This window comes from Cydia amplana, unplaced genomic scaffold (genome assembly GCF_948474715.1).
Source record: "Cydia amplana unplaced genomic scaffold, ilCydAmpl1.1 scaffold_34, whole genome shotgun sequence".
NCBI classification, from domain to species: Eukaryota; Metazoa; Arthropoda; class Insecta; order Lepidoptera; family Tortricidae; genus Cydia; species Cydia amplana.
Window position 1 is genome coordinate 35758 of NW_026947479.1, and position 17028 is coordinate 52785.

General features: G+C 38.4%; 1 protein-coding gene across 1 annotated transcript; it reads right to left on the reverse strand.

Moving 5' to 3' along the window:
• Positions 1–345: 345 nt before the first annotated feature.
• Positions 346–16856, reverse strand: LOC134661987 (uncharacterized). The gene is made up of 5 exons (XM_063518220.1): positions 16765–16856; positions 16160–16440; positions 9986–10144; positions 8926–9084; positions 346–2573 (listed from the first exon to the last, which is right to left on the reverse strand). The coding sequence occupies exons 1-5, from the start codon at positions 16854–16856 to the stop codon at positions 346–348; spliced, it is 2919 nt and encodes a 972-aa protein (XP_063374290.1).
• Between the last annotated feature and the right edge of the window lie 172 nt (positions 16857–17028).

The window sequence follows — 17028 nt, forward strand, 5'->3', positions numbered from 1 at the left end:
GAATCGCGGGAGCCGTATTGGGTACTTGCTGCTTCGGCTCATTTCCCCAAACTCTACGTTGCTTCGTGTCTCCCTACAAATCAATTCTTTTAGTGTCCCAGGCCTGAAGCCGAGGGCAGGTAGCCGCCGCGGTCGCATCTCTGGACGCCTCCGCTCGATTGAAGCTCCGCAGACTTATGGCCCGTCTTGCCGCGCTTACCGCAGCAACTGAAAACAGAATATCCTTTAAAAATTATATTAACATTATAACCTGAATATAGATGTCATGATTTAAAGATAAAATTAACCTGTTACTCTTTTTTTTTCAGTTTTTATGGGTACCTGGAAAGCCTTATGTATGCGTGGCTATTTGGCTTTGCCTTGCTGTTGTGCCATTTTAATAGCATCCGATAACGCTTCTTCTCGGGATGCCAAACTTTGATTAAGTCGTTGACATTGGCGTCGTATAAATAGGTGGGCCATAGTGGAGAAGATGTTGTCGAAAACAAAGGTCTTGTGTAACGCGCAATCGAACCATGTGGTGTCACATCCGGTATTGAATAAAGTCACAGCATAAACAAATACGTCTATTCTATGGAGACTTGTGCAAATATCGGTTTCCATTATTTCCGTAGCACGTTTTACTAGACAACATAAATTCTTTGAGGGGTATGTTAGGGATTGTTTTTCGCCCCACCACTCTCTTAGACGTATATAACTGTACGTGTCATCATTTTTTATGTCGTCTAGATCTGGGGTGACAGTCAAAGTGTTGCGGCATTGGTCGCATTCGTGCACTTTGGTAATTCGTGACGCTAAATAACCGCTGACGTATACAACTGATTGGTTCTCTATAGATACTAATTCCTCTTCGATTTCGTTAGTTTCCGGCCCTTCCGGTAGACTTAACACGGGGATTTCCTCGTCGCTTAAATCATCACCATTCTCAGCATCAATGGAGGCTTGTGGATTTTCAGTCGATTGAGGATTCTCACTCGAGGAAGGTTTCGACTCATGAGATCCAAACACCAAATTGTGAAAGTCTGTCAGCAGCATATTCCTATCTTTTTGACAGTTTGATCCTGCACTATGGGGGGCCGTCAGCCCAGTGACAACTGCAGTCTTCAGGGCTGCCATAAAATGTGTGCAAGTAGGGTTGCTATTTGTTGGACTCTGTTGTCGTATTACGCCAAATAAGTTCTCCAGAGAATCTTGGTTTAACTGGCGTAAGTTTAAGTATTTGAATCCCATTGCTCTGGTTTTCAGCCAAATCCCTCTTAGAGATTGTAATGACATCAAGTAACCTTGGATACACTTAACGTTTGTGGCGACAGTTCCAAATGTATTAAGAAATTTGGCTGTTTTTAACTTTCCTTCAAGTGCCGCCCACTCTTCCAAATGAGTCGTTTTTTGCGAAACATTTTGTCGCAAACCTTTTTTTATGTCTTCTGCGGATGATGGTCCATTGGTAAAGTCAAACAACCGGTCAAGTTCCTGTACCACTTCAGCGGTTTCTAACAGCTCAGCAGCTTGTCTTTCATCCCTTTCAGCTTGGGACAGCAGTTTTAGGACAGCGGCTACTGTGTTGCTCAACATTTGGGCAGCATATTTAACTCTCATTTTTGCCCTGTATTTCGGGAAGACATGCACAGGACTGACCTTTGATAAATATAGGAAGTTTCTATTTTTTTCCTCGACCAACCTGAGGTGAGACCACTTTGCCTTTTTTCCATTCCAAGACAAAACTCCATTGTTCAGAAAATTGTTTCGCAGCGATTTAAACAGATGTGGTATATCATATAGAGTAAATATTTCCTCCCCATCTAAAAAGAATGAGTTTTGTAACACGCTTGAAGGTACGGAAAATTTTTTCAACAATTTTATGGCGCCCATATTTGTAGGTCCTTGATCACAGACCGTAGCCAGTACCTTGTGCCCAGTAGCATTTACGGCAGTTATTATCTCTTTTATCAGTACCGACAATTTTTCAGTGGAAATAGTTCCTTTCACAAAGTAAAATGCTATAGGTTGCTTGAATTTTCGGTATATTCCTTGGAGCATAAATACCAAAGCATGGTCAGCAATATCACTTGATCTTTCAGTAGATCCAAAATCTCGGAAACCTTCTACATTTCCGGTAGATGAATTATATAGGAGCCTTGGTTTTAACGCGATTTCATCAAATAATAAGGCACAAACTTTTTCTTTTTCGTTTTTATGTTGGCCTGCCATTACTAAATGATCTAAAACCGATTTGTTGAGCCCTGGTTCCATAGGTATTTTTTTTAAGACGTTTTGCAACGTTTTGACGCTCGGTAGAGGAATAATATGCCTCAAATATCTATATGTTTTGGCAGATCTTTTCAGAATCGCCAAGCAAGAAATTTTGTTTTTTGTGGTCCACCGTCGTCCAGTTGGCTTCCGGGATTGGTTTTTGCTGGCATTTATTATAATTTCTTTCAAAGCCGGCGATTCGATATTTTCAATCACGGTCGCACTTTTTCGTAACGACGCTAGGGTGCACCTTGTCTTTTTTAGTCTTTCCACCAGCTTCTTTTTTCTTGGACTCATGTCTGTAAACATTTTTACAAGTTTTTATTTAACTACTAGCGACTCACTCCGCCCCGGCTTTGCATGGGTAGTAAAGCGTAATTTTTTTGGGATTCAACTAAAATGTTTAAATTCACCCATATTATATTGTACAACTATCTACCAGACACAAAACAAAAATGCGAAAAAGTAGGTATTAGTTGCCCGTTGAAACAAAAGCTTGTACCTATCAAAAATTAAATTTTCGACACCCAAGTAACACAAAAGTAGCTGAATATTGTTTGAATAATAGAGCATTCCGTATTGTAAGCTGAATAAGGTAGCTGTATAACGTCTGTATAAGCGCTTGTACAGACGTTATACAGAAGGTTTGGGAACAAAGTGGGAGTGCCCACGCCGCTTATTACTGCATAACAGTAATGTAATAGCTGTATAAGTGTGTGCCCACACATTGAATCGCTAAATAACACTTGTATAGAGGCTGTCCAAAGCTTCTATGCCGCTTTTAAACCAAAGTTATCCAGCTTTGTACACAATGCATCAGTTATTCACACGTTATGAAGCTTTTGGTTCCAAAGTGCATTTTTACAGAAAATATATTCAGATATTTGTGTCAAATCAACGATTTGTCTTCCATTTTAATTTTTGAACTCGTGTCAAAGTGTAGGTTCTGAAGTGAATACTTACAAAATAAGGAGGACATCACCCATATATTTATTTGATGAATACATAACTTCAATTTCATTGCGCATCAGACTTTACTGTTAATATATATATATATATATATATATATATATATATATATAATAAAATGTATATATATATATATATACATTTTATTTAAAATTTTAAAGCGCCGCGTAAATAATGCACTGTTTAAAAAGTAAATATAGACGAAAATTTACTACTCCACTTTTAAATTTGTAATTTTTTTGCGGTGTTTAGATGTTTTAGTGATAGAAAATGTACTTTAACCATGGACTTATAAGATGGACTGCACTGTCACTTTTTTTGCCATATTAAATTGAACTTTATCACCGAGCTAGAAAGACGTTCGTACCAGACTAGAAAAAACGGTCCACTTGAGATAGCAAAGGTGGGTCGCGGTGTCTCACTCGCACGTGTTGCCAATGTTAAAAATATACCATTGTGGTAGTATTTATATCAATATACTACTCAAATTAAATAACTTCTTATATTATTTAAATGCTATATTCAGAGTAAGGTTCTGATATCTTTTAAGAAATTTGTAAATAAGTATGATGTCAATATTATTAACTGATTTAACCAAGCATGTGGACAACAAAAAAAAAACATTAATTTTGGTGTGGTAGACATTGTAGAAACTTTGAATGTTAATTGGTATCCCTATCGTCAATATCGTCATGACATGTTATCAAAACACGTGAATGCAAAATTTCCTAAAAATGGTGAAAATATGTTGCGTTAAAGGTTGTGGGAGTGAAAGAATTTCTAATTGTGGAATATTGTTTCACCAGGAAGCCACAATTATTACATTTTGCGATAAAAATACAAGACAACATTGTCAAACTCATTAGGGTGACTATGATGTCGGCACGATGAGAATCAGTGTTACACAATTTTTATTAGGTACTTAAGTAAGTTTATATAAATAGGTATGTATTTATTTCGGCATGTTTAAATTGGTGAAATGAGAGCCAATACAGAATAAATAATTACCAAAATTGAAAATCAAAGTCCTTAAACATTACAGACACATTTATGCATTGTTATAATAATAATAAACACATTGATAATAAAAGAAAAATAGAACTTTATCGTAATTTACTGACTTTTGGGACGATACCAGAAACGTTACTGGGAATTTACCCTCTTTGTAAAATTTATTAAGAACGGCACATCACTAATTTCTTTACATTTCACGACTCTTCTCTTTTCGCACAGGTGACCTAGCACCGTGAACACCGAAGTTCGCAAATTACGGGCATCTTTCTCTTTTACTCCTATAAAGGAGTAATTACAGTAACAGAGAAAGATGCTCGCAATTTGCAAACTTCGATGTCTATGGTCCAGTGACAAGCGTCCTAGTTAAAAACGATAGCGAGCGGGCGTAGCGGACCCACGCGACCCTCAGGCAGTTACGAATTTGCCCTAAGATCGAGTAGGCCCGGGCCTAGGGCGGCCAGATATTTTGGGCGGCAGTCTATATGATGGGTGCTGAGAAAGGGGGGGCGGCTAGAGCTTGCTATGTAGCTTGGGGCCTAAGGCGGCAAAGACTGTATGTAATTCCTCCACTGTCCTGAGAGCCTACCCCGTTGCGTCTTTGTCGCACTTGTAAATTCGTACGTAAGTGTGACAGAGAGGCAACACGTCGAACATGGTTCACAGTAGACCCTCTGGTTCTGTCAGCATATTTGTCTCTCTATCTCTCTCACTCATACCTGTGTTCTTGACAGACGTTACGGCGGACCACCTTCCTGACGATCGACCATGTTCGTGATCCAGTACCTATGCCTACTAGTAACAGCTTTTCTTCTTCACTTGGTCCCTCAATACTGAGGATCGTGACATCATATCCTTCTGTTGAAGACCAGGTTCCTCCATAGGGTTCTCTCAGTTTTAATTGCATAGGTGCCGTAATGTGAACACACCATTTAGAACAACTAAATTAAGAGCCCTTATTCCTTAGAGCGTTCGCCGATTTTGCGAAATAACACTCGATAGATGGCGCTGGCGCTTGATACGCGAGCGCCGGCAAAGCTATGCGCGTTTCAACGCAGACGAGAATAATATTGATACTTTTCAATTTAATTTGCAAGTAAATTTATTTTAACGTTATATTGGCACTCTTTTTAAGCATGATAGTAGTGAATAGAGTGTATGTGTTGAGAAAATATATAACCAACGACGAATAAATAATAATGATTGTTTACCTATGTCAATGGAATTTTGCGACAAGTTCATCCATGAAGTCAAGGAACTATTCAAGTCAGTTCACCAAGGAAGTTGAATAATTAAATGTTTGAAAGATAATATTATACTAAATTATAGTATATATACATACGGTGTTGCTTATTTCGTCGAAATTGAAATTTTCTATGTCTCAACCCCTTAAATTGTTCTCTTTCACTAAAAAACAAATGTGTATTTTTTTCAGAATTTTCAATTATGTTTTAGGGGTCGCTACCGAATTTTGAAAATTTGCACCCTCCATACAAGATTATTTTTTTTAGTCTTTTTTCTTGTTTTTTTTTTATATGAATCAACGGGTCAGGATCAGGGTGTATTAATGTGCAGTTTAACATAAAATAATACCACTATTTTTTTAAAGCTTTTTATGCGTGGTTTAGGCGTTCTAAATATTCATTCAGCAGTGCGCACTCCTAAAATAGGAATAAAAATTAAAATATATTGACTATACCTAGTATTGAATTACATGTAAATAGCTTCCATATACTTTGACTCACTGTCTCACTAATTAAAAACTAAAAATTAAAAAGAATCATAATGTATGAAGGATTCAAATTTTCTAAATTCGGTAGCGACCCCTAAAACGAAATAAAATGTTTTCTCAATCTTAAAGCCTATTAGCGTTCTATACACAAAATCCTAGCGAAAAATTGTACTGAATCTTTCTTGTAGGCAATTTTATGCAGAATACTTATGTAATAGAACATTTTTTGCTATGCGCCACCGTTTAAGAGTTATTTACGAAAAACGAAAAAAAGGGACCTTTAATGTCAAATATTTCGATCAAGCAACCGGCAAATTCGGATTCAGCGGGGTCTAATTAGGTTAAAAAACCCGGTTGCCAAAAAGTAATATGCTTTGCCAGTCGAAAACGATTTTATGAAAAATATGACCAGTCTACTAGCTTAAAAAGATAGAAAATAAGCAAATTATTACTTGGCATTATTGCACTTGCACTACTTAAATTCACTATCTTATCACTCCTACAGCATCTGACAGTAAAAAAATCTACTTTCTGTCATGATTTGTTAGAAATAGTTAGGTACATACCTATATCTTGGTCGAGTTTTCTTTTGTTAGTGTTAGGGGTAGGAGTAGGGTTTGATGTACCCATTGCCACCTTTCTCCAGAAAGACTCATCTGCATAAAATAAAACGATTTCGATTATTCCGATACTCTTTACCTATATTGTGCTTATTAAGCGTGAAAAATTAGGTAGCGCTATATTCTCCTCCGGCTCCTCCACGAATGCTAGCAAGGTTTTCAGGTTGCTAACTATGCCTCCTTAAGTGTGCAAGAATGTAGGTACCTGTTACTATACTATAGGTACTTAAATTATATCTGCTTGCAGTGTAGAAGAACGTGTTTTGTTGTTACATGCACGCTCATGCACATGAGGCTATCTGTTTTCTGTTTAGTGTGTTATTCGCCTGTAATGAATCCTACTATCTTTAGTAGTTGGTGTTTAGGTATCTGCGGTAGTATTTTGGTGAGCTTGCGGTTCAGCATTCATATGTGTAGTGGTTGGAGTCCTAGCATCGCGAAAGTCTGTTCTCTATTAATTTATTATTATTAGGGAAACGCGTTTCAAGCCGGAACTCCACTGCTGCGCAGTTGCGCCGTGCGTGCGGTCTAGCTAATTGGAAGTATTGGAACAGAGGGCGTACCGCGAACACCTTCGCAAATTGCGGGCATCTTTCTCTTTTTTTACTCCAAGTAAGGCAGAATTAGAGAATGACATAGAAAGATGCCTCCAATTTGCGAACTCCGGTGTTCGCGGTACGCCTTCTGTTCCGAAGCGCCCCCCACGTACACCCTAGCGCGCGTGGCAGACGAAGCACCCACGCTGAGGGAACGGGGCAGAGGAGGAGATAGCATCGTACGCCTTGTAGGCGGGCCGTAAGCTTGTTTGCCGCCGACGTGGTATAAAAATCGTTTTATACGGAAACGATACCAAACTTGACCTAGTAGCTTAAACGATACAGATATCAAGATCAAGTTGAGAGCCCCCCCCCCTTAAAAATTTACATCAAAAATCTCAGTGGCTCCACTTCTTAAATCCATCCTTGGGTCCTAAGGACCAATCCTGCTAAAGGAAATCTCTTGTTCAGGCAACGCCGTGGTTGACTTTTTGCTCTGAGCAAACTCAACTATGTAGTAGTGATAAATAAGACGACTTCTCATACATTAAATTCCTTCCAGCTGTTTGGACTGCAGCTCGTCAACATAGGCAGAGTTTTTTTAACAGTCCTACAGTCAGTAGCAGAAGTTACTAAGCGGTCGAGGTGTTCAAAATTACCTTGACACGCTCTTTAATTCTCTTAACAATAAAGTCGCATCAGGATCATTTGAACACTTGGCTCTTATAGTAAAAAACCTTATAATGCATCAAGTCCAATAAATTAAATACCTTTGTGCTTAAATAATTTTAATACTTATAAAATTATTGCATATTTCACAACAGGCTTCACTTATACAGACTCTACTTGTCTGGTCAAATTTATGGTTTTAAGCTATTAGGGGTCATCCATTAATTACGTCACACATTTAGGGGGTGGGAGGTTTTGGAAGTAGGTAAGTAATTTTCGTTCCTAATTGGTTTTGTGTTATAAATTTACTAATATTTCTTTTACCAAAAATATTAAAAAAAAAAAAACAATTATAGCGTGTGACAGGGACAGCACGCCCACGCGTGCGTTAGAAAGGGATATCGCGCCTTGTAAGCGTCTCCCCAAGAGAACCAATCGCGGTCGACCCCCGGCTCGCTTCTTAACAGATTAAGCCGCGGGTCAACTTATGGTGGGCGCGTGTGCCGCCATGTTGTATCGCGTGATCGCTGAGGGCGCTGCGCGCGAGTTAGTTCGGTAGCCGACACCTTTGTGTATAAACGTATGCGTGTATCCGACCCTACGACCGATCATAGCTTTGTTCAATTGTAACAGTTTTAGGGCCAGTTGCACCAACCACATTTGACAGACTGATCATCGTCAGCCGGCGCGCCCCGCGCCTTTACTATGAAACTTTCCATACATAAAAATTTAGCGAACTCTTTAACGTTCGTAACAGTTTGGTGCAACCGACCCTTAGTATTTTAATGTGTAGTGGACTGTGTTGTATCGTAATCCGTGTACTTTAAGTTTAATAAACTGCTTTTAACTTCAGTGCCGACTATTACTATACCCACGCCCGCTATACAATGCCGAGTTAGTATTGCCGATTTCGTTGAAAACAAAATTGCCTAAAATGTGACGTCACACCAGGTGGGGAGGGATTTGCAAAATGTGACCAAGTGTGACAAGGAGGGGGGAGGGGTCAAAAACCTAGAAATTCGTGTGACGTAATTAATGGATGATCCCATACCTAACCATTTCTTGTTCGGTGGACAAGTCGCATGCTCAATAGCATTTAATTGAGCCAATAACATTTTCATAATTCTACGCTTACCTTTATCCGGTTGAATTCTTAGGCATGTAGATTGAAGATCAGCTCGAATGGTAGTCGCAGACGTTGCGGTGTCAAACACTGGGGTTTGTGCTTTCGTCGACGTGTCTTCCTCATCATCATTATGTTTAAAATAATTGTGATCACGAAGAACATCTTGCACTGAAACAAAATTAATTTAAATTAATAGCATTAAAACCAATCGGGACAGAAGTAAAATTACATACCTACATTAAATTATCTAAAGAAATTTCACACGTTAAAATAAGTTTCAAAAAGAAATTACAATCATAGGTAGGTAGGTACATAATACATTAGTTAGTACCATCACTTATTTTTATTTGTCAGTCCTAGTAGGCGGAGGCGGTAAACCAAGTGTAAATATGTAGGTATGTACATTACTTTGAACTTATTCTTATCTGTTTTAGGCCCCCCCCACATCTAGCGTCCTTCGAGCGTCGGCGTCTGTCGGCGTCTGGTCAGCGCTATGGAAAATGACGTCGCTGCGCAGTTGCGTCGACGCTGCGTCGACGTTGCATCGAGCAGCGGCCATAGAATTGTAGAAGCCGACGCTCGAAAGACGCCAGATGTGGGGGGGCCCTTATACCGATCTATTTGACCTACTTATAGGGCCTGAAACTTTCCATACATAAAAATTTAGCGAACTCTTTAACGTTCGTAACAGTTTGGTGCAACCGACCCTTAGTATTTTAATGTGTAGTGGACTGTGTTGTATCGTAATCCGTGTACTTTAAGTTTAATAAACTGCTTTTAACTTCAGTGCCGACTATTACTATACCCACGCCCGCTATACAATGCCGAGTTAGTATTGCCGATTTCGTTGAAAACAAAATTGCCTAAAATGTGACGTCACACCAGGTGGGGAGGGATTTGCAAAATGTGACCAAGTGTGACAAGGAGGGGGGAGGGGTCAAAAACCTAGAAATTCGTGTGACGTAATTAATGGATGATCCCATACCTAACCATTTCTTGTTCGGTGGACAAGTCGCATGCTCAATAGCATTTAATTGAGCCAATAACATTTTCATAATTCTACGCTTACCTTTATCCGGTTGAATTCTTAGGCATGTAGATTGAAGATCAGCTCGAATGGTAGTCGCAGACGTTGCGGTGTCAAACACTGGGGTTTGTGCTTTCGTCGACGTGTCTTCCTCATCATCATTATGTTTAAAATAATTGTGATCACGAAGAACATCTTGCACTGAAACAAAATTAATTTAAATTAATAGCATTAAAACCAATCGGGACAGAAGTAAAATATAAAACAGATATATTATATGTATACCCATGTCTGTAGCTTTACTATCTCCGAGTACTTAAAGGTCACTGAGCTAAAAGCCACGCACAGACAAATAGATGAACGGACACGGCGAAACTGTAAGAGTTCCTGGTTGACTATACTTACATTTACAAAACCCTAAAAATCAAAACTCTATCACCCCATCCATTAAAATTTGTCACGCCCTGTCGAGCAAATCATACTTAAAACTAAAATACAAAGGTACTATTTTCATCGCACAACTAATTTAAATCTATAACGTCACATAATCATCGATATAATGGACTGATAAACATCACTCAGGAGAGTCAGGAGTGAACTATGAAACTTCCCAGACAATAAAACTTAGCGAACGTTTTAACGGTGACAGACTGTTTGGTGCAACCGACCCTAAATCTAGATGCCTAATTTTCTTGCCGCTTCGCAGACAATTAGCATACCTACTCATTAGGAAATAATTCTACCAGTAGGTACTTAGAGTTACACCAAGAAAAGTCTGCAGCGATTTTGATAGCCCACGCAGTGGAAGTGTTATTTATACGTCATAATTTCATGGAAGTTTGACGATTAAAATAACACTGGCACTGCGAGGGCTGTCAAATCGTTGCAGACTTTTCTTGGTGTAACTTCACCACCCTCATACTAGTAATACGCTTAATAGAAAAAAAGCGGCCAAGTGCGAGTCGGACTCGCCCATGAAGAGTTCCGTGACAGCAAGTAACATAATAAAATTGGGGTTTACGGTTTATGTTATGACGTATTAAAAAAAACTACTTACCAAATCTTGTTCAAACCAATTTTCGATGGAAATTTGCATGGTAATGTACATCATACATTTTTTTTAGGTTTATCATTCTCTTTATTTTAGAAGTTACAGGGGGGGACACACACATTTTACCACTTTGGAAGTGTCTCTCGCGCAAACTATTTAGAGTTTAGAAGAAAATGATATTAGAAACCTCAATCATTTTTGAAGACCTATCCATAGATACCCCACATGGTCGTATGGGTTTGATGAAAAAAAAAATTTTGGGTTTCAGTTCTATGTATGGGGAACCCTAAAAATTTAATGTCTTTTTTCTATTTTTGTATGAAAATCTTAATGCGGTTCACAGAATACATCTACTCACCAAGTTTCAACAGTATAGTGCTTATACTTTCGGAAAAAAGTGGCTGTGACATACGGACGGACAGACAGACAGACAGACATGAGGGGTCATCCATTAATTACGTCACACGTTTAGGGGGAGGGAGGGGGTCAAGAAAATGTGACATATTGTGACATGGGGGAGGGGGGGAGACAAACTTTGTGACGTCACTTTAACTTCATCAGTAACCGAAAATTGATGTAAATTATTTAGTTCGCTGTATATTTAAATAACAAGTTTTTAAAACGAAAATAGTTTTTAATCGTTTAATTTTCTTTCCTAAGCAGTTTTGGGTTATAAAATTACTAATATTTATATCGTCAGAAATATTTTGATAAAATATACTTGTTAACTCACATTATAGACGGGTCTAACGCGAATTATATTCAATTACCTTTATTTACCGACGTTTCGACACAGGTTTCACTGGTCCTGTGTGTGGTGGACCTGTGTCGAAACGTCGGTAAATAAAGGTAATTGAATATAATTCGCGTTAGACCCGTCTATAATGTGAGTTAATATGTATTCAAAACGCGAAAGTTTAAAATATACTTGGTCAAGCAGATCTTGTCAGTAGAAAAAGGCGCGAAATTCAAATTTTCTATGGGACGATATCCCTTCGCGCCTACATTTTTCAAATTTGCCGCCTTTTTCTACTGACAAGATCTGCTTGACCAAGTTAGTATATTAAAATAATACTTAGGTACTTACTTAATTCTATTTGGCGATTTCGTAGAAAAAATGTGACGTCACACTAGGGGTGGAGGGGTTTGCCAAATGTGACCAAGTGTGACAAGGGGGGGGGGAGTCAAAAAACATAGAAATTGGTGTGACGTAATTAATGGATGACCCCTGACGAATCTATAAGGGTTCCGTTTTTTTGCCATTTGACTACGGAACCCTAAAAAACACAACCGAATTGATAACCTCCTCCTTTTGAGATTTGAAAGTCGGTTAAAAAAGGTACCTTTATCCGGTTGAATGCCTAATAGTCCAGATTGCAGACAAGCTTGGCTAGTACTGGTAGATGCAGCAGCTGATGAAGTTTGTGCTGGAACCCAAAAAAATACATACCTACATTAAATTATCTAAAGAAATTTCACACGTTAAAATAAGTTTCAAAAAGAAATTACAATCATAGGTAGGTAGGTACATAATACATTAGTTAGTACCATCACTTATTTTTATTTGTCAGTCCTAGTAGGCGGAGGCGGTAAACCAAGTGTAAATATGTAGGTATGTACATTACTTTGAACTTATTCTTATCTGTTTTAGGCCCCCCCCACATCTAGCGTCCTTCGAGCGTCGGCGTCTGTCGGCGTCTGGTCAGCGCTATGGAAAATGACGTCGCTGCGCAGTTGCGTCGACGCTGCGTCGACGTTGCATCGAGCAGCGGCCATAGAATTGTAGAAGCCGACGCTCGAAAGACGCCAGATGTGGGGGGGCCCTTATACCGATCTATTTGACCTACTTATAGCTGATACTAATAACCTGCTTGAAGACATGCATATCGGCGTCCGCGTGAGAGCAAATCTCACTTATCTAGTAGGAGTAGTAGGTACCTAGTAAAGAGTCCTCAAGTAAACTATTACAAAGCAGTCAGAGCATGCGAAGACCATCAACTATGAGTTTCTCCAGACACGTCCTGCCTCGCACAGACAAACTGTGGAATGAACTGTCGCGTGTGGTATTTTCGGACCGTTACAACCTTCAAACTTTCAATAAAAGAGGCCTGCAATGAAATTACAACCCCTATGGTGTTGCGGGTATCCATGGACAACGGTAATCTCTTACCATCACGGTGACTCGTGTGCTCGTTTGCCTCCTATGTCATATAAAAACACATGTTCCAAATTTTATTAAAATACCCATAATCTTATAGTTTTGGAGTAAAATGACTGTGACATACGGACGAACAGACGGCCATGACGAAACTATGAGGGTTTCTTTTTTGCCATTTTGGCTACGGAACCCTAAAAATGTTCACAAATCGGAATATAGGTTTCGAATAGCAACGTGATCTTGAGATCTGTGTGAAAATACTTTTAAAACAAAACTAGCATATAATTACCATTTTCACTGGTATTAACAAAGTACAAAAAAATTCACTTCCACTTAACTTGTAGAGGAGATGTTCCTAGTTGACTACGGAATCCTAAAAAGGGTACAATACAATACCAAGTAACTAAAAAACCGGGCAAGTGCGAGTCGGATTCGCGCACGAAGGGTTCCGTACCATAATGCAAAAAAACGGCAAAAAAAAACGGTCACCCATCCAAGTACTGACCCCGCCCGACGCTGCTTTACTTCGGTCAAAAATCACGTTTGTTGTATGGGAGCCCCACTTAAATCTTTATTTTATTCTGTTTTTAGTATTTGTTGTTATAGCGGCAACAGAAATACACCATCTGTGAAAATTTCAACTGTCTAGCTATCACGGTTCGTGAGATACAGCCCGGTGACAGACGGACGGACGGACGGACGGACGGACAGCGAAGTCTTAGTAATATAGGATCCCGTTTTACCCTTTGGGTACGGAACCCTAAAAAGCGGCCAAGTGCGAGCCGGACTCGCGCATGAAGGGTTCCGTAACAGCAAGTAACATAATAAAATAGCGGTTCACGATCTATGACGATTAAACAAAAAACTACTTACTAGATCTCGTTCAAACCAATTTTCGGTGGAAGTTTGCATGGTAATGTACATCATATATTTGTTTTAGTTTTATCATTCTCTTTATTTTAGAAGTTACAGGGGGGGACCACTTTGGAAGTGTCTCTCGCGCATTCGCATTACATTAGAAACCTCAATATCATTTTTGAAGACCTATCCATAGATACCCCACACGTATGGGTTTGATGAAAATAAGTATGGGGGACCTCCAAAATTTATCGTTTTTTTTCTATTTTTGTGTAAAAATCTTAATGCGGTTCACATAATACATCTACTTACCAAGTTTCAACAGTATAGTTCTTATAGTTTCGGGAAAAAGTAGCTGTCACATACACGGACAGACAGACGGACAGACAGACGAACAGACAGACGGACAGCCAGACGGACAGACATGACGAATCCATAAGGGTTCCGTTTTTTGCCATTTGGCTACGGAACCCTAAAAAGATCTCTCCAAAACTCCATCACACCTTTACTTAAAAATGCCCAGTCGAGGAAATCAGCTATGTACTCTATTTTAATCTACGTCACTCAGTTTTATAGTAAGAAAACTATGAAACTTTCCATGCTTACTATAAAACTTTGCGAACGTTTTAATGATGACAGAATCTTTGGTGCAACCAAACCTAAATATGACTACCTAATTTTCTTGCCAGTTCGCAGACAATTCGCATATGTACTCAATAGGAAATAATAAACAAATAATTCAACAAGTAAATGAGGATGTTACTTAATATATAATACGCTTACCTTTATCCGGTTGAATGCCTAATAATCCAGATTGCAGACAAGCTTGGCTAGTACTGGTAGATGCAGCATCTGATGAAGTTTGTGCTGGAACCCAAAAAAATACATAACTACATTATCTAAAGACATTTCACATGTTATAAAAATAAAATAAAATTTGTTTATTGCAGACTTCTTCATAACGGTCCATACATGTTAGTACTTAATACTTACTATCTTAATAAGGAACTAAAATAAATTATTGTTATTAGAAATTATTCAACAAGTAACATCCTCATAATAATATGCTTACCTTTATCCGGTTGAATGCCTAATAGTCCAGATTGCAGACAAGCTTGGCTAGTACTGGTAGATGCAGCAGCTGATGAAGTTTGTGCTGGAACCAAAAAAAAAATACATAAATACATTATCTAAAGGCATTTCACATGATATAAAAATAAAATAAAATTTGTTTATTTCAGACTTCTTCATAACGGTCCATACATACGGTACTTAATACCTACTATCTTAATAAGGAACTAAAATAAATTATTGTTATTAGAAATAATTCAACAAGTAACATCCTCATAATAATATGCTTACCTTTATCCGGTTGAATGCCTAATAGTCCATATTGCAGACAAGCTTGGCTAGTACTGGTAGATGCAGCAGCTGATGAAGTTTGTGCTGGAACCCAAAAAAAATACATAACTACATTATCTAAAGACATTTCTCATGTTATAAAAATAATATAAAATTTGTTTATTGCAGACTTCTTCATAACGGTCCATACATGTTAGTACTTAATACTTACTATCTTAATAAGGAACTAAAATAAATTATTGTTATTAGAAATTATTCAACAAGTAACATCCTCATAATAATACGCTTACCTTTATCCGGTTGAATATTTTTATAAGTTATTAATTTTAATTTACAATATTATAATATATCTATTTGGCTGGAGCCAGGCATATACACTACTAATAATAACTACATACACCATTGAGTGTACCCTGGTCCGGTGCACGAGAAGCTGACTATCAAGCCTGTCAGCTATAACTGCCGGGAGACTGTTGCGGCTGTCCCGCAGGCGCCGCAGCACGTATAATAAGTTTAAAAAAGATATTACAAACATACCTGGTAGTGGTAAGTGAAAGGTACATATTACATTACCATCACTTATCACTTTTATTTGTCAGTTGTAGTCGGCTGTTAACCAAGTAGAGTATGTACCTATACTACTTCCATACTATAGCTGTAAAACTGTGGCCTTTTTCCAGTGATAGAAACATTTCTGTCACGTATATGGGACTCTTTTTATCACTAATATATATAAGTAGTCGCATATATGTGATAGAAATGAAATTTATTTGTTGCTGTGCTGGACCTATCCACTGTTTTAAAGGATAATTAATAAATATGTTAACTAATAAAAAGTTACCTCGTCTACTTGCTACATGTTGAGGGAATCCTCTTAATTGATGGTCTGTCAGTGGAGGTGCGGCAAGATTTAATTTTGGATATGCTCTTTTTTTTAGCTTATTTCCTGTCTTCCCAAAGTCTCTCCGGTCAAAGTGGTCACCACAAACATGACGTAGCTCATGCAACTTCTCTATGGGGACATGAATCAGATCTTCTTTTCCAACCAGTCTAAGCCAAGTTTTACACCTGTAAACCAATAATTTAAGTACTTTAGAAAGGTAGCTAAATATGAAAATGAATTACATCAAAGCTTTTGTAGTAGGTAAGTAATTAAACTTCATATAGGAACAGACTACGGTCTATGATGTCACCCTAGAAAGTCTAAACCAAAGTTCTATGGGCGAGCAGTACGTGCTTGCTCCTCCTATTTGAATCCCTTGCGGCATTACGGAGTGAAGGATTCGAACCGGCTTCTCAGTCGGCCTTCAGCTTACGCGGCTAACAAATCAAAATGTTTAATAAAGTAATTTGATTTATTCCCTAGTTGTATTTAGGAACTTGTTGACTTACCGCAGTTCATCCTTGGGAAATTTGGCAAAGAAGCCTCCTCTGAAAATTTCTCTCACGCCGCATATCTCACAATATCGGCTTTTTCCGACCATTTTCACACACACAACAATCCAATGTAGGATTTCAAATTTTTGCAAAATGGTCGACTGACACTCGTATGTACGCATTAATGTCAAGTTCCGGTTCCGGTCCGGTATGTTGTCGCCTTGCGAACTTTATCGCCACATATTTTTTGTCAATAAGGGAGTTTCCAGAGACTGGTCG

What these genes read in the sequence shown, in the direction of transcription:
- LOC134661987 (XM_063518220.1), bottom strand. Translation starts at nt 16,856, where the DNA reads ATGGTCGGAAAAAGCCGATATTGTGAGATATGCGGCGTGAGAGAAATT. An exon ending in TTTCCCAAGGATGAACTGCG is followed by an intron (nt 16,441 to 16,764) that starts GTAAGTCAACAA and finishes ATTGGTTTACAG; the next exon opens with GTGTAAAACTTGGCTTAGAC. An exon ending in TCCTTTAAAACAGTGGATAG is followed by an intron (nt 10,145 to 16,159) that starts GTCCAGCACAGC and finishes ATTTTGTTTCAG; the next exon opens with TGCAAGATGTTCTTCGTGAT.